Here is a 22,525-nt window from a genome sequence, read left to right as displayed (position 1 = left end):
GGCAGGGGGCCTTCCTACCGAATGCTTGCAAATGGAGAGCACAGGCAAGGACGCAAGTGAGTGGAAGAGACAACAGTGCCCAGGGGAGAAAGTTCCTTGATTCTTCCCCTTGGCCAGAGGTGCAGTGTGGGAGGCTTCATGAAGGAAGTGCCATCCCAGCTCGATTGGTCGTTTCTCCATCTGTCCCACAGAAGATTCTGAATTCAGCGGTGGACCATCCTTCCTCTGGAGCTGGCCAAACAAGCACCGCTCCCCCCATCCTGGGCACCTACTGTGGTCGCATGTTCTTGAAGTAGAGCTGACAGCTCTTATCTGGGGGTGGGGGTGGGGGGCTTAAGAGCCCAGTTATCTTGTTGAAGCAGGTCTCCCTGTCTGCTGTGGTTGCTGAGCTAAATGCATTCCGGCCAACATTCTATTGCTCCACGTTTTTCCAAGCTCCCTGTCTGGCCCATCCTTAATGGGATGGGACTGTCCCACAAGGCACAGCCATCCAGGTAGAGTTTGGACAGAGTTGGAGCAAGCCAGAGGGGTCCTCACGGCCCCCATCCCCCACCCCAGGGCCCAGTGCTTACACCGGGTGTTTGTCACAGGGAGCCCCTACAGGCTTACACCGGCTGCTTGTTTCCACCCTCCCCCTCCTGCTGTGGAGAGCCAGGCCTCAGGATTCCCCAATGTGGATTCTGCCCTGTCCGCCCAACCGAGTGCTAAATAGTTTCTGAGTGAGCCTCCGGAGGGCCTGGAAGGTACTGTCATTAGCAAAAATCTGTGTTTTCATCTCTCCTGGTGACCGGTGGAGAAAGAATCCTCCTGCGAACAAAGTCAGCCCTCAGCCCTCTGAGGAGAGGGTTGGGAACTGAGCCGCCACCATAAACAGCTGACATAACAGAAACAGCAATGATCCCCCACTAAGTGCCTCTCAGCGCTGGGGCTCTGGGGATAATTGACTTTCCAGCAGGAATTACCGGCTCAAACGAAATCACTGGGCATCAGGGCAGCCGACTGCAGCCTTTTGGGAGGGGCCTGGCTTTGCTGCCCTGACAGGCGTAATTCTTCCTGATTAGCCATTGTGTTGGTTGTCACCAGATGACACCAGCGACTGTAATTACAATGTGGGGTGAGTTCTCCTCGGCTTTTTACAGTGGTCCACCTGCTTGATGACCGGCTGGCTTCCCGGAGCTGGGCTCCATGGGGAGGTTTATAACACTGTCTCCCTCACGGGGCAAAGCGGCTCAGGCTTTAACCAGATGAGGTGGGAGGGGGGAGACAGAGTGGCCATCAGCTTCTTGGTTAGACTCAGCTCGCTTTGTGCAGAACGCTGCTCCTCCATGGTGGGGGGGGGGGCTGAAATGGGCAGGGGAAACAGGGAATGGCCCCCAAATAGAATTGAATAAATGTTCCCACCCACTCCCTACCCACCAGCCTTCCGCTTACAGACCGGCTTTGTTAAAAGGAGGGATGGAATTCTCCGTTAGTGGCACTGTTTTAAAATTAGCTCCCCATATAGTTCAAAGAACGTTCTTCTAAGAAACCACAGCTCCTCCTCCCTAGCTGCCCCCGACCACCAGTTACACGCCCCAGCCCATTGGGTAGCAGGGGAGTGAGTGTGCATGCACGGGGAGGGGGTGGGTGAGGAGCGCGCTGTGCTTGACACGAACAGGCCGGCTTCCCGACTCTCCTGAGGAACCTGTGTGTGTACATCTCTTGAGGGACTGGTTGCATATAACCAGGTGATGCCGTCAGCAAGGACCAAGAGTCGCTCGTGAGGTCTCTTTCCAGCCAGGGACTGTGTGATGTGCCCAGGGAGCTCTCTCCAAAGGCACGCGCCTACAATCTGGTGGGGATGGCGAGCCACTGCAAAATGACCTGTTAGACTCTAAAACAGAACTGGACAGGGATTGTTTCTGTCATCCCGAGTGCAGCCGTGGGGGAAGGAAGGCTTCCTGGAGAAGAGCGGTTCTCAACCTGTGGGTCGCAACCCCTTTGGGGGTCAAATGGCCCTTTCACGGGAGTCGCCTAATTCATAACAGTGGCAAAATGACAGTGATGAAGTAGCAATGAAAATAACTTCATGGTTGGGGGGGAGTCACCACATGAGGAGCTGTATGAAAGGGCTGCAGCATGAAGAAGGTTGAGAACCGCTGCTGAAGAAGATGATGCCGGACTTGAGTCTTAGGAGGCCTGAGAGTTCCCAGCTGAAGAAGGATAAGCGGGCTTCCAGAGCGTGAACAAGGCCTTCTGGCCAGTTCCCCCTGTTTGTTTGAATGGTGTTGGCTTCACCTAATCAATTAATGCTGGGTTTTAATAGTTTCTCTAATGAAAACTAACACTCACCCAGAGTTGCCTTGCCCCAGTACCATGGGAACTGCCTCAAACTGAGGGGCCCTCAGGTCACTAGGGAGTTCTGAGCACTTAAGGATTCTCATAAGGAGCCTGGTGGCACAGCGGACTAAGCATGGAGCTGCTAACCACAAAGTTGGCTGTTCAAACCCACCAGCTGCTCCGTGGGCAAAAGGTGAGGCTTTCTACTCCCACAAAGATAGACAGCTTCATGATATGAAAATAACAATATATAATTTGTCAAGGGGTCACGAGGTGGGGAGGGGGCAGGAAGGTAAAAAAGAGCAGCTGATACCAAGGGCTCAAATAGAAAGTAAATCTCTAGAAAATAATGATGGCAACTTATGTACAAATACACTTGATACAATTGATGAATGGGTCATTATAAAAGCTGTAAGAGCCCTCAATAAAATGATCTTTAAATTAATAAATTAAAAATTTTAAACTATATACAGCTTCAGAAACCCACAAAGACAGTTCTCCTCTGTCTTACGGAGTCTCTTTGACAGTGAGTTTGGATTTGGGCTTGAGTGAGGGCTTCTCGTGGCTAAGAGACTGAAGCTTGGGGTCCCTGCCCGCCCGTTGTCCCTTTATCGCCCACTTAGAGGGTGGTTTGGGAAACCAACCTGGTCTTTATACTTGTACCACCTGCCTCAAAAAGAAGTGGCATCTCTCAGTGGTAACATCTGAAAGGTCCTCTAGGGACAAGCAAATTGTCAGGACATTTGGGTCCTCAGGCCCCCTCTCTGGGGAAGATCATCAAGTAAGAGCTATACGCCCCCACCTCCTACAAATGGGATCGCTCCTCCACCTTCCTGTGGAGCCATCCCTGGAAACCAACCCCCCTGTAAGGCTGCCAGAGGCGCTTCTCGGAGTCGTCTTTCACGGGGGAGCCGGGAGAGCACAGTTTCTGAAGCTGTGCCCTGTCCCTCTAAATACCAGCCCATGGGCTGTCACTCTTCTCCCCCCCCCCCCCCCCCCCACTCTGAGCTTTCTCTCATGTTCCCTTCCAGAACGGCGCCATGGCCTGGAGCGATGATGGGGATGGAGGCCGGGGAAGAGAGATCTCTCGAGATTTTGCCAAGGTGTGTAATGTTCCCTTTGGTTCAGGGAAGCAGCCGTTTTGGTGTGGGCCGCGGTGGCTGACCCCAGAGGGATAAGGACCGGAGTGGCCCCCCGAGTCACACTGGTGATCAGTCTGCTGACCGTGTTTTCTCTGGCGGTGGGGCTTGCAGCTGTACGAACTGGACGATGACCCTGAGAGGAAAGCGTTCCTGGATGACCTCTTCGTCTTCATGCAGAAGAGGGGTGAGTATGCGGTAGCCATTGTACACAGTCATCGCCAGTCGTCCGTCCTTCCTCCTGAGGGCCAGCGTCTTTGGCTGAGGAGAGGCATTTGTTGCTGGTTGGCCCTGGATGTAGCCAAGCAATTGACAGCAAGACTGCAGAGCGAAGGGGCGGGTCTTGGCAGAAAGTGGGTGGCGAGCAGAATGGGATGGTGAGCCAGTTGGCCCGGCCTGGTTTTTGCCTCTCTTCCTCTCATAACGGGTCTCTGGAGCTGTAGCCTGGTAACTGCTGAGCATCACGTGTGCTAGCTTGTGGGGGCTTCCTGTGCACACAGCTCTGTGGACCCCGAACAAGGTGAATGAGAGAAAGTGCGCTGCTAAGGGCTGGCTGACTAGCTGAGAGGTGGGCAGCTCAAGCCCACCCGAGGCACCTTGGGAGGACAGGTCTAGTCATGTGCTTCCCCCAGGTCCCCCAGCGTTGACTCTACTGTGAAGCAGTTCACCCGTGCACACCTCAGGTGGCTGAGGGTCAGGACCCACTAGGCAGCAGCCAACAAGAATGGCGACAGGCGTATTGGGAGGATCGAAAGGGATTCATGGAAAGGAAAGCCGATTCCCTTTCTCCTGGCCCTGCACTCTCTGACTTAGCTGAGCTTTATCCAGAGACTCCTCATAGGAAGCCTTTAGCTCCTGGGGGAACGGCCCCTGAGGGCTTCCAAGGCTCTCACCCTTCATGGGAACCGAAAGCCCCTCTTTGTGCCCCGGAGCAGCCCAGCATGCAACCATGGGGCCACCAGGGCTCTGTGAGTACTTCGGTGTCTGCCCTACAGCGCCCTCCCCCCATTGTCTGTCCTTCCATCCCCCTGACCGTATCTCTTCTCCGCCCTGGACCACAGCATCCCTGAGCTTTGAGCCCTGGTTTTGCATCCTGCCACCAGCCCGCTCAGCCCTCCGCTATCTGGGAGAAGGTCTTTCCACCTTCACCTCCTCAGGGCAAAGCACTGCTTCCCACCATGCTCTTTCTCAGGCTCCTGGCCTGGGGTGTCTCCATTGGACCCAGCAGTGACAGTCCTCTCTCTCCCTGGGCTGAGCTGTCAGGGTGACCCCAGCAGCATAATATCCTAGGTCCCCCTCCCACCCTCTGTCTTACCAGCTCACCCCATTTACCATCCAAAGCCTTATGGCCTTAGCAGTGGTGTGCCCACGGCTCCTGGTGTGCTTTGTAAGACAATGGAAAGTTTTGCCTCTCATTTCCCATGGTCTCCCAGCCTATCAAAGCGGTCTAACGAGGTCCTAATTAGTTGACTCCTCTAACTGTTAGCTGGGGCTTCGTGTGTCAGTGGAAACCCAGGAATATAGTCCTCCCGACAGATATACTGTGACAGGCAGTGGCGAAACTCCCCGGTCGCCCTGAGAGAGAAATCCACTTAATACTTTGGTCTCCCCTTCCAATTACCTTTTAATTATTTACAAGCTTCCCAAGCCCAGCTGGTGCAGACCAGGAGCTGATCCTGTCTCGGAGGGGCTGCCTGCCGTTGCAACAGAGATTTTAATCAGCAGGGCAGTTCCACTGCGTTATTTTCTGCTTTATTGCTTCTCTCCCTCCCCAGAAGGATTTGTGAGAGAATTGTCGGTCTGGCCAGAGTGGCGATGGGTAATTGTTTGTTTACTGCTGTCTGCCCCCACTAGACTTGGAGCCCCTCCAGGACAGCCGCTTTGTCGGTCTGTGATTTCCCAGGCCTAGCTCGGGTCGGGCTGGAGCTGCTTGGGCGTTTTGGCTCCCCTGACCCGCCTGCCACATACTGGGAGCCGGAGCTGGGTGGCGTGGCGTCTGCCTCCCTGGCCCTAGCAGCTGCTCCTGACGGAAGGTTGGCGGCAATAAGCAATCAGTTGAATCCTCTACTGTTGGACAGCAAGGGGCAAGGCCAGGGTGCAGCTGCAGGTTCCCGAGAGCGCCCGAAGCAGGCACCCTTTGTCCCTGTCTTCAGCTCCTCACGCCCCCCACCACCCCCTCCCCCGGCCATTGGCGTTCACTAGGCATTCTGTGGGGGTCCTCGTGTGGGCACTGGGAGATCTAGCAGCGTCCCTGGCCTCTGCGGACTAGATCCCAGGGGCACCCCCCCCCCCCCCCCCCCCGCAGGCCTGACACCAGAATGGCTTCAGAAACTTGCCCGTGTCCCAGGCAGCATGACAGCAGCTGTAACAAGTAAGAGAGTCAAGTTAAAATTCCCTCTGCAGAAAAACTCTATGGAGACAGTCAGGCATCCACTGAGGTAGCCATACCTGAGGGCGGGGACGATGTCAGGTGACGGACAGCCCCTGGGAAGCAGGTGCAGGTACAGCTGCAGCCCGTCTGAGCCACAGGTGTGTCGCGAGCTGAGGCTGAAAGGCTGCCATAGCTGGCCCCAGGGAGGACCTGCGTGGGTGTCCTGGCCGGGTCAGCTGGCACCAGCCCGTGAAGAGCCATGTTTGACCAAGAAGTTCGCACGTCGGTGTGTCAACAGAGCTGAGTTATTGAAGATCGCTTGTCAGTCAGTGGTGTGTGGTTGGGGAGGGGAGGGGAGGCAGACAGTGAGGGGCCATTCCCTGCAAGTTCCACGTGGTCAAACTGCTCGGAGAAATGTGAGTGAGAGTGGGGAGCACTGGGCTTTTAACCATGAGCGGCAGGTGCCTGTGCTCTTCCGGTCACGGTGAAACCAAGGGCCCGGGACATTTGTGCCTCACCTGTCACTCCAAATCTGAGGGTCGGAGCTGTCAGCTGGGACCAAGGAGAAGCCACACGAGCCTCAGCTTCCAGAGCTAACGGTCAACCGTAGATCCCACGGGAGCTACTGAAAGGGGCCTGAGTGTGCCGGGCCGGGTGTGGCCCACACAGCAGGCCCTCAGCAGAGGAGGTGGACGGGCCCATGGGGAGGTGGCTCCCAGCAGGCTGCCGCAATGACTGCAGCTACAGGTGATAAAAGCTGGTCAGTGGGAAGCTGGGGTTACAGCCAGGTTGCTGCTGCGGCTTGGTGCAGTGGCTCTCACTTGTTAACGTGTTTGGGCGAATTGACAGCAACAGATGGGCCTTTCAGCCCACAACACCCTGGTTTCTGGGCTAGACGGCTGCTTGCCCCCTCATGACCCCCTGCCCCACTCACTCCTGGGCAGCCTGCCAGCAGAAAGAGGCGGGTGCACGTCTGTCTGCCTATTGGCTCCTGCTACTGCAGGGGGCTAGGGAGGACACGAGCTCTGACCCGAGATGTGCACATCCCCCCCACCCCCACTCCACCCCTGGTGCCTTTTCCAGTTTCCTTAGACGGAGAGGGTCTGGCCAGAGGCCTCCACGGGCCAGCCCGGTACCCATGACTTGTCCGGCGAGCTCCCCTGGCGGCCAAAAGAGAAAGAAAGGCCCCTTTGTAGCCTGTGGAACAAATACACCAAGGGGACCCCCCACCCCGCAAGACCAAATGCCCCCCCCCCCTCCTGCTGGGAGGAGCGGTTCTGTGGCAGGCAAAACTGGGGCCAAATTGAATTAAACAAATCCCGCTGGGTTCTGTTTTCCTACAAAACGTCTCTGGCCAGGATTGGTTGGGTTTCAGAATTGTGACACCCTTTCTCTCTCTTTGCTCTGTGTGTGTGTGTGTAAGACTAATTCCTTTGACAGTATTAAACCCATTCCATGCCAGATTATCCTCTCTGGCTGATGGAACACTGGGGGTATATCTCTGGTAGGTTTTCCATGGAGTCTCCCAGTGCCCGAGATGGGAGTTAGTTTGGAAGTCTGCTAGGCAGTGGGCTATGCTTGAAATATGATCCCGGTCTTGCTCACCAGTGAGGAACAGCGTGTGCCCTGGGAGGTGAGACACGGGGAGTTCATCCAAGGCATGGTGACCCAGAGCCTGCTGCTCCCCACAGCCCGCGACCAGAGCAGAGGCTCCTGGCTCCAGGAGTCACAGAACAGGGCTAGAAGCTGGCATGCGGGTTAAACACTGCACTGCTAACCACAGGGTGACTGTTGCAGCCTGCCTGCTGCCTGGGGGCAGTTCTGTTCTGTCCTGTCCGGTTGCTGTCAGCACCGACTGGGGGCTGTGGGGATTCTAACTCCTAGGCCAGTGTACCTTCCCCCGCCATCTACAGCACTTTTGAGAATCTCAGCCCATAGCACCAACAACTCTGTCTTGTCCTTCCCTTGGGACAATGGGCCAGCCCCAGTGTTTTTCAGCCAACAAGGAGAGAGCTGGCCTGCCTGCTCAGGCCACTGTGGCCATGAACTAGGTAGAACTTCGTATACATCCAGATGTCTCCCAGTAAGTTCTGTGTCTCAGGAAAAGGCAGAGGCAATGAGCTCACAGAGGCTGCCAACTGGCAGGGCAGGGCAGGGGTGGACATGCTGGCAATGAGCATCCATGATGCCCACAAGCCAGGCTCTCCTTAGCAGCCCCACCCATCATCAAACAGCCCTCCCCCCCCCCAATAAAACAGCTTGACTGCCCTCGAGTCGATGCCCATTCCAACAACCCTATAGGACATGGTATCACTGCCCTGGCAGTGTCTGGAACTGTTTACACGTGTAGAAAGCCGAGGAATGGCTAGTGGTTTCCAACTGCTGACCTTGTGGACAGGAGCCCGGTGCATGCTCACTGCGGGCTCCTTCCATCTAGCACACCAGGCTGCACAGTCAAGGGGCCACTCGCTCTGCACGTGCAAGAGATTTGCCAAAGACCTCACTCAGAGCTTCCCTTCCTCCCCCACTAGTTTTGTTCAGGACTGCAGACTGCTGTTGGCTTTCCCAAATGCATCGTGGGGTCGGTTTGGGGTGTGCTACACCCAGAATCCACTGCGGGACGGGGGCTAGGCCTGCCTGAGTGCAGTGTCTGTCTTCCCTTCGGTCGTGTGCTTATCAGTCCGTCTCAGGCGAGGAGATCTTCCGGACCTCTATTGCTGTGCCTTTGGTGGTGAAGCGGTTTCTGGTGTCGTCTTTGCATCTTGCAGCAAGTGGTGTGTGGCTCTGGACACCCTTCCTGGTAGACTGGGAAGCTCCTGTCCTTCTCAGTGAAGTGGGCAGACCTTGCTACTTCCCCTCACAACCACAACAGAATGGTCTACAAATATAAATAGGCCTGATGACTTCACAGCCTGACTTGATCCCCAAACAAAACTTAAATATTTCAGTCGCAGGAGTAACCTTTTGTTTGAGGGTAGATTTTATCCTCTTCCTCGGTGGTCCAGCTGCTGTCGGTAAACATCCTTTTTTAAGAGTCGTGTTAATCCTCTGTAAAGTTCACTTTCACCAATAAATTCACCCTCTTTCCCCTTGGAAGTCCTATATTGGTGCTTCCAGCACCTGCAAAAATGGGCTCTTTGGCTCCTTGACCTCCTTTGTGTAAAGTGAGCCAGCGGTATGTCACCCCAGAGCTGGGGGTGGGGGGGCATGGTTCCTGGTGAGGGCTTTGGGACACCACTGGGATTCGTGAGCCTGGTGGAAAGCCTGGCAGTGGAGACTCAGGCTCTTTCAGGCTGCCTGCCATCTCCACTCCTGGACGGACGACCAGACCCACTGACAGCAGGACACAGCATGAGATGTGCTGCTGTTGAACTTCACCCAAAGCACCGTGCCTGCACTGGAGTCTCAACAAGAGTGGCACACGAACAGTGAGCCTCCTGGGTGTGTCCGGTTGCTGGAAGGAGGTTATAAATCGATACAGTCACCCTAGAAATCTGTTGGAAATAGTTACTAAAGCTAAATGGAGCACCTTTGACCCAGCATCTCCACTTCTGGGTATCCCCAAACCACACTCCCTGCCATCCAGTCGATGCCCTGCAGGACAGGGCAGAACTGCCCCTGGGAGTCTGAGGCTCATCTGCTTCCGGCACAGCAGGTGGTGGTTTTGAACTGCTGGTCTTGAGGCTAGCAGCTCAGTGTGCAATCACTGTGCTGCCAGGCCTCCCCAGGTGTACGCCCAATGGAAACGAGTGCTTATGTTCACTGAAAGCCACGTGTGAGGCTATTCATAGAGGCCCATTTGTTACCAAACTCTGGAATGGCTCGGCGCCCTCATAAACCGGATAGCTCAGTGGTGGTGTCAGCAGTCAATGGGATGGATCACACGCCCAGTCAAAATTGGGCAAAAATAACCAGACACAGATTCGATTTATTTATTTGGTGATTCACGTTGGAACAGTAGTTACGTCCAGGCGAGGTGGGTGGGAGGAGGATATGAGAGTTTGCTGAGCCGCTAGAAATGCTCCTCTGTCGTGATGTGAGGTGAGTAATGATTACATGGGCATGAGTGCCCTGTACAGTGTATGTTATATTTTCATCTGTATGTCCAGACTCCCCTGTGCATGTATGTGTGTGTGTAAACCTCCTGCCACAAAAGGGAAAATGAAGGGACCCCCAATCTGAGGGTGGCTTAAGACCAGCGGCGGTCAAGCGCTTTGCTCCTGCCCTGCCTTGGCCCTGTGCAGTGGGCCAGTCCAGCTGCCCAGTGCCCCCATGGAAGGCATTTTCTCTGGAAACAGGTTGGGAGAAAATTCCCAGTCGACTTCCCTGCTGCTCTCGGAGAGCGGCGTTAGATCGGACCAAGAATGAATCTGCAGAGGAATGGTCTGGAGCCCAGTGCCCGCCTGCCCACCCACCTGCCGGCCCACCAGTGTGCACGCCCCACTTAACCTAAGCCCTAACTCCTCTTTGCTCCCTGGCTGGTAGCCCAGCCCTCCTGACAGCCTGCTCTGGCAGTGATTAATGCTTTTTTTCAAAGCCAGGAAGAAGCATGGAGGGTCCCTGGCAAGGCCGCACCCTGGGAAGGCAGCCCATGTGGGTCGGTCTGTCTGCAGTCCCCCACCCCGTTGCTTCTGGTGCTTGATCTCTGAGGGGTGGGGAAGAGGCAGCCTTACCGCTGGCCAGCCAGCTCGTTGTCGGAGTCTCTTGAGCCTGAGAAGGCCATCTCTCCCCCATCAGTCCTCGAAGCCCTTCATCAGCTGGAGAGCCTGTGGTCCTGTGCTGGGTGCTCTCAGGGCCTGCTGGGCTCTTGGCTGCATCAAAGTCTTTTACTGCCTTCTGGTGTCTTCCCCCCCCCCCTCCTGGGCTGAAATCTGATAAGGGCCTCTTTGTTGGACTGTCAGTCTCCTTTATTGAGGAGGGAACTGGAGACCAGTGGCATTTCTTGGGGTACAGATAAGGCTCTGGATTCCTGTCAGGGAGAGCATGATTAATTACCCTCAATCCTAGCTCCCCCTTTGATATCGGTGACTGACAGGGGCTCACACCCCCTGTGTAGGCAGGGTGGGGGTGGGACTCAGCCAAGAAGCATGCTCTGCAGTGGGTGTTGGCCTCCCCACACCCCTGCACTGATGTGCTTAGAGGCCTGGCCTCTCAGGTGGAGGGGAAGATATGCCTTTCCTCGCCACCTCCCACCAGTACCCTGCTCGTGGACTTGAACTCCCAGATCTGGCCTTAAGCCACACTTAGGCCCTTGCTTCCCCAGGGAGGCTCCCCCACGTCTCTGTCAGTCACTGGATACTGTCTTTCTGCAGGGCAGCAAGCTCTTCCCTATGGGAGTGAACATAGCTATCCTGTCTCTCTCTCACGTTTTTATCCGTAAACTCTTGGTAGAAGTGAGTCATCTAGCCAAACTCCTCATTTTATTTTATTTTTTTAATTCTTTGTGTTTTGTTTTAAATGGATGTTGTGGCAGATTTACACATTAGACTATCAACACTGCATTTAATAGCACACACTGCTCAAATTAGAGATGGGGAAACCGAGGCCTGACAATGCCTGTCTCCCCAGCGCCACCCACTCCCTCCAGCATGAGGCACTGGTTCTCCTGTTCAGGGAGGGAAAGGGGTCTCAGTCGAATCTCCTTTAGTCAGGGGACTGGCGCCTGGGTGCACTCTGCAGGGGAGATTAACAGTCTGAGGATTCTGCCTCCCTTTGTGTTCTGAGAAGAATCAAAGCCAGGGCACCTTCCTCGGTCTGGACTGGCCTGGACAAGGGGAAAGCCATGCCCTTCAAGAGCTGCCTGCAGAGGGCGACACAAAGCTCGAAGACACCAGAGGCAGGTGCCGTGACCCACAGTGCTGCCGCCACGGCCGTCTCAAGTCAGGCTGGCCAGGTGTGGGAGTGTGTCCACAGAGAGGGTTGACTGTCCCGCACCTTACCGTGGGGAGTAGCAACTGGGGCTTAGAAGTGCACGGGAGGTCACCTAAAGCATATCTGTTCTCTTCCCTCCTCCGGAGGAAAAAGCAACGAAAATGGAAAGACCTGGAAACAGTCCAGTGGCTATCTGTCCTCGTGACCCTGGGACAGAAGCGCTAGATGGTGCCCAGCTGCTCCTGGAGAGAGTGCAGCAAACAGCAGTGCAAACTCAGGATCGTAGAGCAAAGCTGCCCTTGCCCCGATCAGCCTCTGTAAGGCGACAGCCACACGCTGGAGGGGGAAGGGGGCACCTTAAAAACGAACCCCTTGAGATCAGAGAGCAGCGTTTCCCTGAGGACAGGGTCAGCAGGCTGAGGCTGAGGCCGAAGCGGGAACAGGAAGCCCAGCAAGAGTGGAATCCAGGATTGCAGTGTGGGGTGGCAGACAACGGCATGAGACAAAATGCGTGTGCATTGTCGGGGAGAACTCATCTTCATCCAAAGGTTTGTTTTTAAAAAGTGGCTGTTGGCAGTGGCTGCTACTTGCCACTCTGGGCTGAGGTCAAGCAGGGTTCCTGGGAGACTGGTCACAGGTGGCCTGTCCTCTCCTCCAGGCATGCTGGGCAGAGGTAACTCGGCTGGGTTTACAGCCTTGCCCTCACTTGCCCCTTTCACCCTTGTCCCTCAGGCCCCACATCCACCACTCTCTCTCCTGCCTCCAAGCAGGTCTGAGTCTGCGACGGGCACCCCTGTGCGACCTGGAAGGGGCTGCTCTTGAACGAAGCCCGTGTTGCTCAGAAACCATCACAGCCGGCCGGGCACCCCGTCCCCAGTCTGATGACTGCCCAGTCATGACTGTTTGTGATTCCCCGCGGGGCCATTGAGCCACAGTAAGACATCACCGGGGCTGGTGGTCACACCTCGTCTGCAATCAAAGGCCGTAGAAACTGCCAAGTCACTTCATCCTGTTTTCTTGGCTTTCCCTCTGGTGAATGACGATCATGGCTAATTGCAAAATCCACCCTCCGAGTTTGAACCTTCTCCACCCGCTGACGAGTTTCCAAAGACAAGATCACATTCTGAGAGCCACTGACCAACAGAGTCCAAAACTGTGCTGTCTGGCCCTCCAGGTGGCAGTTCCAAAGGCCAGCAAGCCCTTGGCTGCTTCCAGCCCTACTGTCTTGGCTAAATATTCAGGAATGTCCGTGCTTGGTTCTCCGCCTGCCGCTCCAGGGAGGTCATGCTGCTTACTCAGAATGTCCATGCTTTGGTCCGTCCCCCTTGATGGGATCCATTGGCCGGTCCTCCGGGGCCAGACCCCGCATGTCCCTGGCCCCTGTCTAATTAGTATGATAGCAGGTGTCAATGTCCGCTAGGCCCTGACAGGACCAGGGGCTTCTGTTCCAGCTGTCAGCTCTGGACACACGCACAGATTTGGAAATGGGCTTCAGAGTCCCAGGTGGCTTGCCTCCGAGCCACTTGCTTCGACGCCGAGATGCACTTTGTTTCATCTGCATGCTAAGGTAATTAGTTAAATGCTTGATGGCGAAGGAGACAGGTCCCTGAGAATCTTCAGACCTGCTGGGGAGCCAGGTCAATATCTGGAACAACCAGCGTGATTGTCGACCTCTGGGGAGTGAAGATTGGGATTCTGAAAGGGGAGCGACCCATGCTAACCACTGGGTGCTGCAGAGACAGGCTGTTTTAGGCTCGAGGGGCACCAGGAAGACCCAGCCCAACGTCACGAGGGTTGTTGGAATGTGCTTGAAATGTGTCCTACATCCTTTGTAAGACTGGGCCAGGGATCTCTGCAGGTTTGGGAGCACGGAGATGAGTGACGGGTGGAGAGGTGTTGGCAAGGTTGGTGGCGGTGTCTAAGTTGCATCTTTGGATAAGAGGCTGTTACAAGCATCTAGTGGTGAGCCAAGCAAGGGCCTAGCTGGGAGGTGGCTTGGAAGGAAGGTACTTCTCAAAGCCATCTCAGAGGAAGGAGCCGGGGACGCCTACCGACCTTGGAACAAGCAGTGGAGGCGAAGAGAAGCTAGTGTCGCAGGCCTCATAACGGCGGCGCTGCTGGGGACAAACAGCGCGGCTCGGTCTCAGCATTCGGAGTGGAAAACTCGTGGCTCACAGGCAGGAAAGTTCTGGAACTGTGAGCTTCAGGGGCAGGTCGCTTCCAGATGGAGGTGGGCACTTGCGACACCACCCCCCACACACACACACACAACTGGTTCTGCCCTGGGGCTGTGGTCTTGAGGCTGGACTTTGGTTTACAGCCAACACTCGAGCGTCCCAGGAACCCTGGTGGCTCTTAAGTCCCAGCTCCGTGACCCTCTTGTGCTTGGAGCTCTCTGACCCCCACACTTGCAGGAGGCCCTGTCCCCCACAGCATGTTGTGCCCCCTTTATAACCGGGGCCAGTGAAGCAGGCGCTCTCAGTGAGCCTGGGCGCCGGCAGAGGGGAGGGCGGGACAGGCAGGCAGCCTGTGTACAGTAAAGGCAACAGGTCCTGGGCCCTGCCCCGGATGGTGACCCTTCCCTGTGGAATCCTCCCCTCTGACCTCCAGATCATTAATCCCGGGGCTGCCAAATGACAGTCATCCATCACACCGCCTGCCACGCATCCCGGCAAGCCGGGAATGGACGCTGGCCCGCCCTCCCTGCTGTCCCCTGGTGCTCATTAGTGGCCCTTCCTGCTTGGTGCCAGGTTTCCTAATCAAGGCCCAGGCTCGGCTGGCCTCCCTCTGGGGCCAGTGGGCGGAAGCGGCACTGACCCTCTCGCTCTTAAGGGCCAGGGTATGTGTGTGGGGGGGGGGGGGATAGGAGGGGAGGATTGTGGCTTTTCACCCCTTAGAGGCCAGTGCCCAGCAGTTCAGTGGACACAATGGAGCATGCAGGGGATGGTCTCGCAGCAGGACCAGCACCAGCCAATGCAGGGAGTTAGAGGTAGAAGTAGGCAGGGTTCCCGTCCACTGGGCACCCAGTGGTTCCACGAAGCAAAACCTGACAACCTGACTCGGTACAGATTCGGCTAAGACAGCTCTCCTGGGTACCTCACCTCCAAACACGCGGTCACCGTGAGCCTCCAAAGTAGCCAGCAACAGCCCACTGCCTCTAAGCCAGTTCTGACTCAGCGACCTGATGGAGGGTTTCCGACTCGGGAGCAGAAAGCCTCCTCTCCCGCAGGGTGGGTGGGTGGTTTGAACTGGTGGCCTTGTGGCTAGCCCAGTGCGTGACCAGCTGCACCATCAAGGCAGGGGAAGGCAGCAATTAGCGCAATCAGCACCAGCCTGCACTGAGTGCTGCTGGGGGACAGGATCTCCCCAGGCAGGCGTCAGGACGAGGAGAGGTGAATGCAGAAGAAAGCTTCACAGGAGTTGGAGTTGCCAGGTCAGCGGAACCCCAGTGGAATCGTAGCACACACACAAAATCTTAGAAACCTACCTCTAGTTTGGTCCTCTTCTCAGCAGATGGGAAAGCAGACTCAGAGAGGTGGAGCGCTGTGCCTGAGGCCACACCACAGTGGGCTGGGCCTGCCCTTTCATCCCAGGGAGAATGGACTGCTGAGCCGATTCGTGGACCTTATGTCCAACTCAGCTGGCAGTGGGCGGGCACCGATGCTCCTCCTCATCTGCCCGGCACTCACGCAGCCCTCCCCTTCTTTCTGGACCCCCACAGGGACCCCCATCAACCGGATACCCATCATGGCCAAGCAGACCCTGGACCTGTACATGCTATATAAGCTGGTGACGGAGAAGGGGGGCCTGGTGGAGATCATCAACAAGAAGATCTGGAGGGAGGTCACCAAGGGCCTCAACCTGCCCACGTCCATCACCAGTGCTGCCTTCACCCTGAGGACCCAGTGAGTGAGCGGCCCGACCTGACTGGGGAGTGGGGCTGGAGAACGGGCGGGTTTGAACCAGGAAGGAAGGAGAGAACTGCTAGCATACAGCAACAGGATAAGTGGGATTCCTGATGCCGGGGCTCTGTGAGCAAACCCGCCCTCAGTCAGAATGAGAGCTACCAGTCAGCCCCCGTGACCAGGTACCATCCGTTTCCTAGGTTAGGGAGCTTTATCCCGGCTCAGTAAGGCGGCCTGGGCCATTCTGTCCAGTAAGTAGAGGGGCTGAAATTCAGGGGCCGACTCATTTTTCCAGGACATTGTCTCCTGCCCAGTCTGGCTCTCCTCTCCTGGCCTTCTAACTGCCCAGCAACAGGTGGCCCAGAGGTAGGCTGGCCCGGCCCTTTGAGTTCGGTGGCCCATTTTTACCACTGTTGGAGTTAAGTTCAAAGCCAGGAGAAGCAGGGAGGCCCCAAGTAGCCTCAGAGGAGGGAGGGGCTGAGGGTCTGCCTGGAACACCCAGCAGTGGCGGGGTGAGGGCGCGAGGGAGGAGCAGCCTCCATTGCCTGCCCCGCAGCGTGGGGGGTGGTAGCTCTGGAAGTTGTTCCTGCAGAAGCTGCGAAGTTACAGCTTAAAAAAAAAAAAAAGTTACAGCGGTACCCAGAAGCGTGGTCTCCTCTCCCCACCCCACCCACTCTCGGGATTCTGGGTGGAGATGTGGGGCCCCAGGCCCTAGAAGGACAGCACCTCCAGCATGCCCATAGAGGCTAGCTTCACACAGGGTAGTCGAGACCACAGACCTGGCTCCTCCCTCCCAGGGCGCCCAACAAATGGGAGGGCCTTCAGTGTGCTGTTCCTTATTCCCTTCGAGGCTCAGGCCCCAGCGCCGAGCATTGCGGAGAGTCCAGGAACAGCTGGAGGCGCCCGGGGCATAGGTTTTCCTCCTGCGCTGGCGGCCGTCCTTGACACGTGACGCCTGCCTGTCAGGTCGCTTCCAGAGACCCTGCAATGTGACCTGAGTGTCCTCTGTGCGCGTCTGAACTGTCTTCCCTGCCTCCTTCCCTTTCCAGGTACATGAAGTACCTGTACGCCTACGAGTGTGAGAAGAAGGCCTTGAGCTCCCCGGCCGAGCTCCAGGCCGCCATCGATGGCAACCGCAGGGAGGGCCGGCGGCCCAGCTACAGTTCCTCACTGTTTGGCTACTCTCCTGCTGCTGCTACTGCTACCGCGGCCACTGCCGGCGCCCCTACCCTCCTCTCCCCACCCAAGATCCGCTTCCCCATCCTGGGACTCGGCTCCAGCAGCGGCACCAGTGGCGGTCGCCCTCGGATCCCCCCAGCAGCCACTCTCAGGAAAGGTCAGCGAGGCCCGGGGGGGAGGAGGGAGAAGGGAGCCCGAGCCCAACCCCAACCCCCCCCCCTCATCCTGCTAGCATCTGGTGGATCGCTCCAGCAGCTCCGCTTCCCCACAGTTGATGGCGTCCCTGTGACAACGGTGCCCGTGCCGAGTCGCCTGGCTGTGCCGGTGACACTGGCAGGCCAGCAGGCTGGGCCCCGGACAGCCACCCTGGAGCAGCTGCGGGAGCGGCTGGAGTCTGGGGAGACCCCGGAGAAGAAGGTGTCGCGGCTGTCAGAGGAGGAGCAGCGCCTAGTGCAGCAGGCCTTCCAGCGCAACCTGCTCAGCATGGCCCGGCAGCTGCCCATGAAGGTCCGGATCAATGGCCGCGGTGAGCAAGGCAGGCGGGCGGGCGGGAGGGAAGACTGGCCCGGAAGGAGCCTTCCAGCGCTGCCCTTGTGGCCTCTGTGGTCTCTTTTAGAGGACCAGAAACTGCCCCAGGGAGTGCCTGTTCTCCAGCAAAAAAAAAAAAAAACACAAAAAAAAAACGAAAAGCAATTACTGAAGGGGAAGGCCAGGGGCCTTCAGAGACAGCTGCTGGTGCCCGCCCACCGGCCTTTTGATGTGTCTCAATTCAATTAGAGGGCCCTGCCTTCCCTGGGCAGGGCCCCAGCCACCATTCCTGAGCCTCAGTAAGGGGCCAGACCTGCACCAAGTCATGGCCCCCCAGGGCCCTGGGTGCCAGTGACCCGGGAGCAGCAGGACAGGAGGAAAGACAAGTTTAGCAGCATAATTGACATCTTTCCCTCGCCCTCTTCCCCATACCCATGCCCGCTCACCTTCAGTTTCTGCACATCCAGGAATCGGCGTGTGGCAGGAACCAACTGGGGCTCAAGGTCCCAGGTGGCCCCTCCCTGGAGTGTGACTCCCCACAGGCGGGTGAAGACCTGCAGAAGCTGGGCCTTGGTCCTGTGCAGAGCCAGGGGGTGCCGGAAAGAGCATCTCGGCTGGAAGAGTCTTGTGGGAAGAGCACGCAAGGCCTGGTGGGCCAGGCAGAGGCCCTGGCTGACACCGAGATACCCTGGGGGTGTCCTGGGGAGGCCCAGGCTGAAGCCCTGCCTCGTGGAGGAGCTCCCGGCACAGGGTGGGGTCTGGTCACTGGGAGGCAGTGGCCAGGGCCTGATGCAGGGATAGGAGCCCTGGTGGCATAGTGATTACTCGGGCTGTTAATCATGAGGTCAGCAGTTTGAGCCCACTAGCCATTCCACAGGAGAGATGGGGCTTTTCAAAGAGCAACAGTGTGGGAAACTCAGGGTCTCAGTACATCGGCATTGGCTTCATGGCAGCGAGTTAGGTTGTGGGTGGGGAGTGGGTGCTCGGTGACATACACTGATGTCTTCCCAGCGTCGGGCCCAAGTGGTCTTGGTGCACGGCTTTGCTCCAGGAGCAGAGAACGGGCTTGTGGCGGCAGGAAATTGACCGGCCAGGTTCACCTGCCAGGCCTGATGGCCCTGGCCCAGGATGCCGGGGCAGGGCAGGGGGAGAAACATGCCAGAGAAGACCACGCCAGTGCTGTGGTGGGTGTGACCAGTCCCGGCCTCCCTTGTCCCAGCAGAAGACAGATCAGAGGCCTCAGCTGCAGCTCTGAACTTGACCCCAAGCACCATTGGAAGCATCAACATGTCTGTGGATATCGACGGCACCACCTATGCAGGTGAGGCACCAGCACCCACTGGTCCTGCCCATCTCCTCTGTGACCTTCCCCAGGGGGCTCACGGGGATGGCAGTTCCCCTCGCCCCAGTGGAAGGAGAGATGCCCTCTGCCCATCCGATGGGACCCGTGTGTGGTTCAGCCATTGAAAGAGACCTTTCACGTGAGGAACGATGGTTCTGGTCCTTTTCTTCATAAAACATAGCTGCGTGCATCATTGGCCGGTTCTCTCTCTTTTAAACAACCTGAGGACCAAGATACAGGCAGAGCCGTCTGAGCGGAACAGCCACCACGGCATTTCTCCCCCGGCCCAGACCTTGAGCACTGTCCCCTTCTAAACCTCAGTGGCAGCAGTGCTTTCTGTCTGCTGATTCTGCCCTAAGGCATACCATCAGTTCTCAGGGACCGCCCTTTCCCCGCTGTCCCACCTGGGACCCACCAGCGGGCTCCGGAAGCACAGTGGCTCATACAGAGCCCACAGCCAGCCTGGGCATGCCTGGTGCAGAGGGTGCACGTCTGGGAGCGAGAGCATTTCCTCGGGATGCCCTCCTGCCTTGAATGTTTCTGGGTACTGCGCCTCCTAGCGAAGGAGCTCTGGTGGCAGAGTGGGTTGTGTGCCAGCTACTAACTACACACAGCTGGCAGTTTGAATCCACCGGCCACTCTGTGGCAGAAAGGTGAGGCTTTCTGCTCCCAGGGGAGTGCCGGCTGTGGCACTCGGGTGGGTCTACTCTGGGAGTCTGGATTGGCTTGCTGGCTTGCTCCCCTAGGGGGAGGCTCTGGGTAGCAGCGCCAAGGGTTAAGCTCTTCACTGCTGACCAAGAGGCCGGTGGTTCAAGGCCACCCTGAGGCACCTTGGGAGTGAGGCCTGGCTCACTGCTTCTGAAAGATCCCAGCCTTGAAAAGCCTGCACGCACGGGCTGGGCTCTCCATGAGTCGAGTCACCTGTGGTGGGAGGTTTGGGGACTGCGCATCTGTGGGGAGAGCACCCAGGTAGGCGACCCATGCCTGGACCCTGTCCTCCTCTCGTCACAGCCTCGAGGGAGGCAGGGTGATTGATAGCTCCTTCCCTCAGAAGAGAATTGAGCCAGCCATTAGCCCCCTCTGTTGTCTGTCAGCCCTCCCTGCGCCCACCTCAAGAGCACGATCTCAGGATCCTTCCTGCAACTCCTCGCCTCCCCGGTACAGTGACTTCTGCGACCCTCCAGACTCTGCTCCGGGCTCCGCACCCTGTGCAGGGCCAGACCCGCCTACAGCTGTCCTCCCGCCGGCCACCTCCCAGCTGTGTCTGCCCATGCACACTCAGCCCCTTTTCCTCCCTCAGCCCAGGACCCGCCCGAGCCAGCCTTGGCTGCCTTCCCCCACCTCGGCTGTTCCTGCAGCCCCAGGCTCAGAGCCCTCAGGCACTGCAGCAGAGGGTCTCGGACAGCTCCTCTGGCCCTGCTGTGTGTCAGGAATCTGCAGGCAGGGCAGTGCGTGCCCCCAGCACCCAGCAATGCTTCTCCCCTCCCGCCCCAGGTGTGCTGTTTGCCCAGAAGCCCGTGGTCCACCTCCTCGCAGGACCTGCGCCCCAGAGCGTCGGCAGCAGCGCCAGCAGCAGCAGCTCTCACTGCTCTCCGAGTCCCACTTCCTCTCGGGGCACCCCCGGGGCAGAGCCCTCCACCAGCTGGTCCCTCTGACAGGCAGGCCCAGCTCCCACTCTGCTCTCCGTTCGAGAGCCAAGGACGTTGATGCACAGAATTTACCTCATCTCACGGAGCCCACGCCAGGGCTCCATTCAGGTCCTGCTGTACTCTGGGGGCGGGGAGGGGGGCGGGACAAGGCAGCGTTGTCCAATCAGGGATTGTTCTGGAGAAGTAGGCAGGGGTCTGTGGGCGGCCAGCTTCCTCCAGGGCTCTCAGGTCACCTCCCATCCCGGGGCACAGTGTATCGACAATCTGTCAGCGGACACAGGCTGGAGGCCCTCTGTGATCCTTCCCTTAATTTATTTCCCTTCCTGACTTCTGCCGTGAGCCCAGGGTCACTGGTCTCTCCTGCATAGGCCCCACTTTTCAACTCGGGGGGGTGGGGGGCTGCTAGGGAGCCAAGAGCCCGCCTTTCTCTGCGAGCTAGGAAGAAACCCACCCTGGATTTGGCTCCTGGGGGGGGGGCTTCCTCAAATCCGAGTCTTGAAACGGTGCCCAGGGCCGGACTCTCTCCTTTTGAATGGCCCCACAGAAGGCTTCAGGAAGCAGGGCTCGGGACTGCCCAGGCCCTGGCACGTACCCTACACTGACCCTCCTCCACCCCTCCCCAACCTCCTGCTGCCTCCTTACCCTGATGGCCAGTTCTCCCCAGAACAGCCCCCTTGCCCCTGGGTCACCCTCCTCATGGGGCCATCTGGGCCCCACCTCCCCTACACCTGCTGATGTCAGGCCCATGGAAATACCTCAGATTTGTAATTGTTGATGTTTGAATCTTCAGGAAGCCTTGGCATCTCTGAAAGCTTTTTTGTATGTGTTTTGTTGACATTATTTTTTATTGTGGTTTTTTATTAATTTTTATTGTTGTTGTAGCACCAAAGAATGAAAGCAGATCACCCCCAAAGCCAAACAGATGGTTTGGTTTCCCAGCGCCCCGGCCCTTCCCTGAGACCCCCAATTCGGAGGTGGGGAGGCAGGCAGGAGCCTCGACTCAGGGATCCTAGAGGTGGGAGGCAGTGGGGTGGCAAGAGGCCCGATTGATGAAGACAGTCCTGGACCTGCTTCCTGCCAGAACAGGATTTGGCCTGGACCCCTGCCCTGCTCACCTGCTCCAGGTGCCCTGCCCCACCCCGGGGCAGCCTCTCCTGGTGGGGGCAGCTTGCTCTTCTGTGGTGGAAGAGCTGGTCATCTCCTGCACAGGCTCACCTCCCTGTCATCTCAGCCGGGCGCGTGCTATAGGGTGCCTCCCCCACACCCCTCCAGTGGTATAGGCTGTGGTGATTGATTGCAGCCCTGCGGACAGTGAGGCTGGGAAACCGGAAGCGGGAGCACAAACAGCTACCTCAGCTTGTTAGGCAGTGCCTCCGCTGCCCGCGTGTTCTCACTCCTCCACACCTGCGGTGCACAGGCACGGCCTGCCGGCAAGCACAGGGACTGGTCAAGGAAAGGCACTTGGGGTCCGCCGCCAGGGATCGGGGAGGGGCCCGCTTGAAGGTGCCTCAGACATTTGGCCAGTGCAGCTTTCTCAGGGGTTTGGTCACGAAGGATGGACTCTTCCCATCCAGAGGACACATGGACAGTACTGTCTGTCTGGTCATTGCGGTCCCCCTCCCCCCCAGAAGCTTAGCCAGCCTCCCCTCTGAGCGAGCCCTCGCTGCCCTCCAGGACAATAACAGCGCGCCAGCCAACCAGCCGGTGCCCCGGAAGTGATGCCATCCTGACCCAGGAAGGGCTTTGCCTGAGGTGCTGTCCTGAAGCCCATGTGGCAGGCAGATGTGTGAGTGCCCCCGACCCCCCCCCCCATATGTATTCTAACCAGAAAAATGTGATAGCACATGGGTAGCCTAGGCAGTGGATAAATACCTCAGATGTCTTCTGGCAGCAAGTGTCTATATGTCATGGGTATTTTCTATCTTACATGTTCTCGAATGTTTATATTTCAATAAACTGCTACCTCTTCACACAAGCGGCCTGTTGTGCATGAGTCTCCATTGGACAGTGGCAGGGAGTGGACCACGCCAAATGCTCCCCGGAGCCCCAGACGTGGGCGAACCTTCCTGCACCTGCGGAGCCCACACCCTTACCTCGGAGCTGGGCACCAGTCTGGAGAGAAGCCAGGGGTTCTAGCACAGCATGCCTGCCAGGACTCCACGCAGGAGCCGGAGCTGCCCTTGGGGCGCTCTGAAAGGCTTCCCATTTAATCTGGAAGCCTC

General features: G+C 57.6%; 1 protein-coding gene across 1 annotated transcript in view; it reads left to right on the top strand.

The window, feature by feature from the left end:
- ARID3B (AT-rich interaction domain 3B) overlaps positions 1–22,232 on the top strand; it is a 51,244-nt gene extending 29,012 nt beyond the window's left edge. Inside the window, exons 3-9 of the mRNA XM_075535739.1 lie at positions 3,351–3,422; positions 3,573–3,645; positions 15,422–15,605; positions 16,655–16,941; positions 17,056–17,310; positions 18,535–18,633; positions 20,149–22,232. Coding sequence (XP_075391854.1) covers positions 3,351–3,422; positions 3,573–3,645; positions 15,422–15,605; positions 16,655–16,941; positions 17,056–17,310; positions 18,535–18,633; positions 20,149–20,309 — 1,131 coding nt within the window. The 3' untranslated portion in view covers positions 20,310–22,232. The remainder of the gene's footprint in view (positions 1–3,350; positions 3,423–3,572; positions 3,646–15,421; positions 15,606–16,654; positions 16,942–17,055; positions 17,311–18,534; positions 18,634–20,148) is intronic.
- The last annotated feature ends 293 nt before the right edge of the window (positions 22,233–22,525 follow it).

Source organism: Tenrec ecaudatus, chromosome 17, assembly GCF_050624435.1.
Source record: "Tenrec ecaudatus isolate mTenEca1 chromosome 17, mTenEca1.hap1, whole genome shotgun sequence".
NCBI lineage: Eukaryota > Metazoa > Chordata > Mammalia > Afrosoricida > Tenrecidae > Tenrec > Tenrec ecaudatus.
The sequence above is the reverse complement of the archived record's forward strand: the minus strand, read 5'-3'. Positions and strand labels throughout refer to the sequence as shown.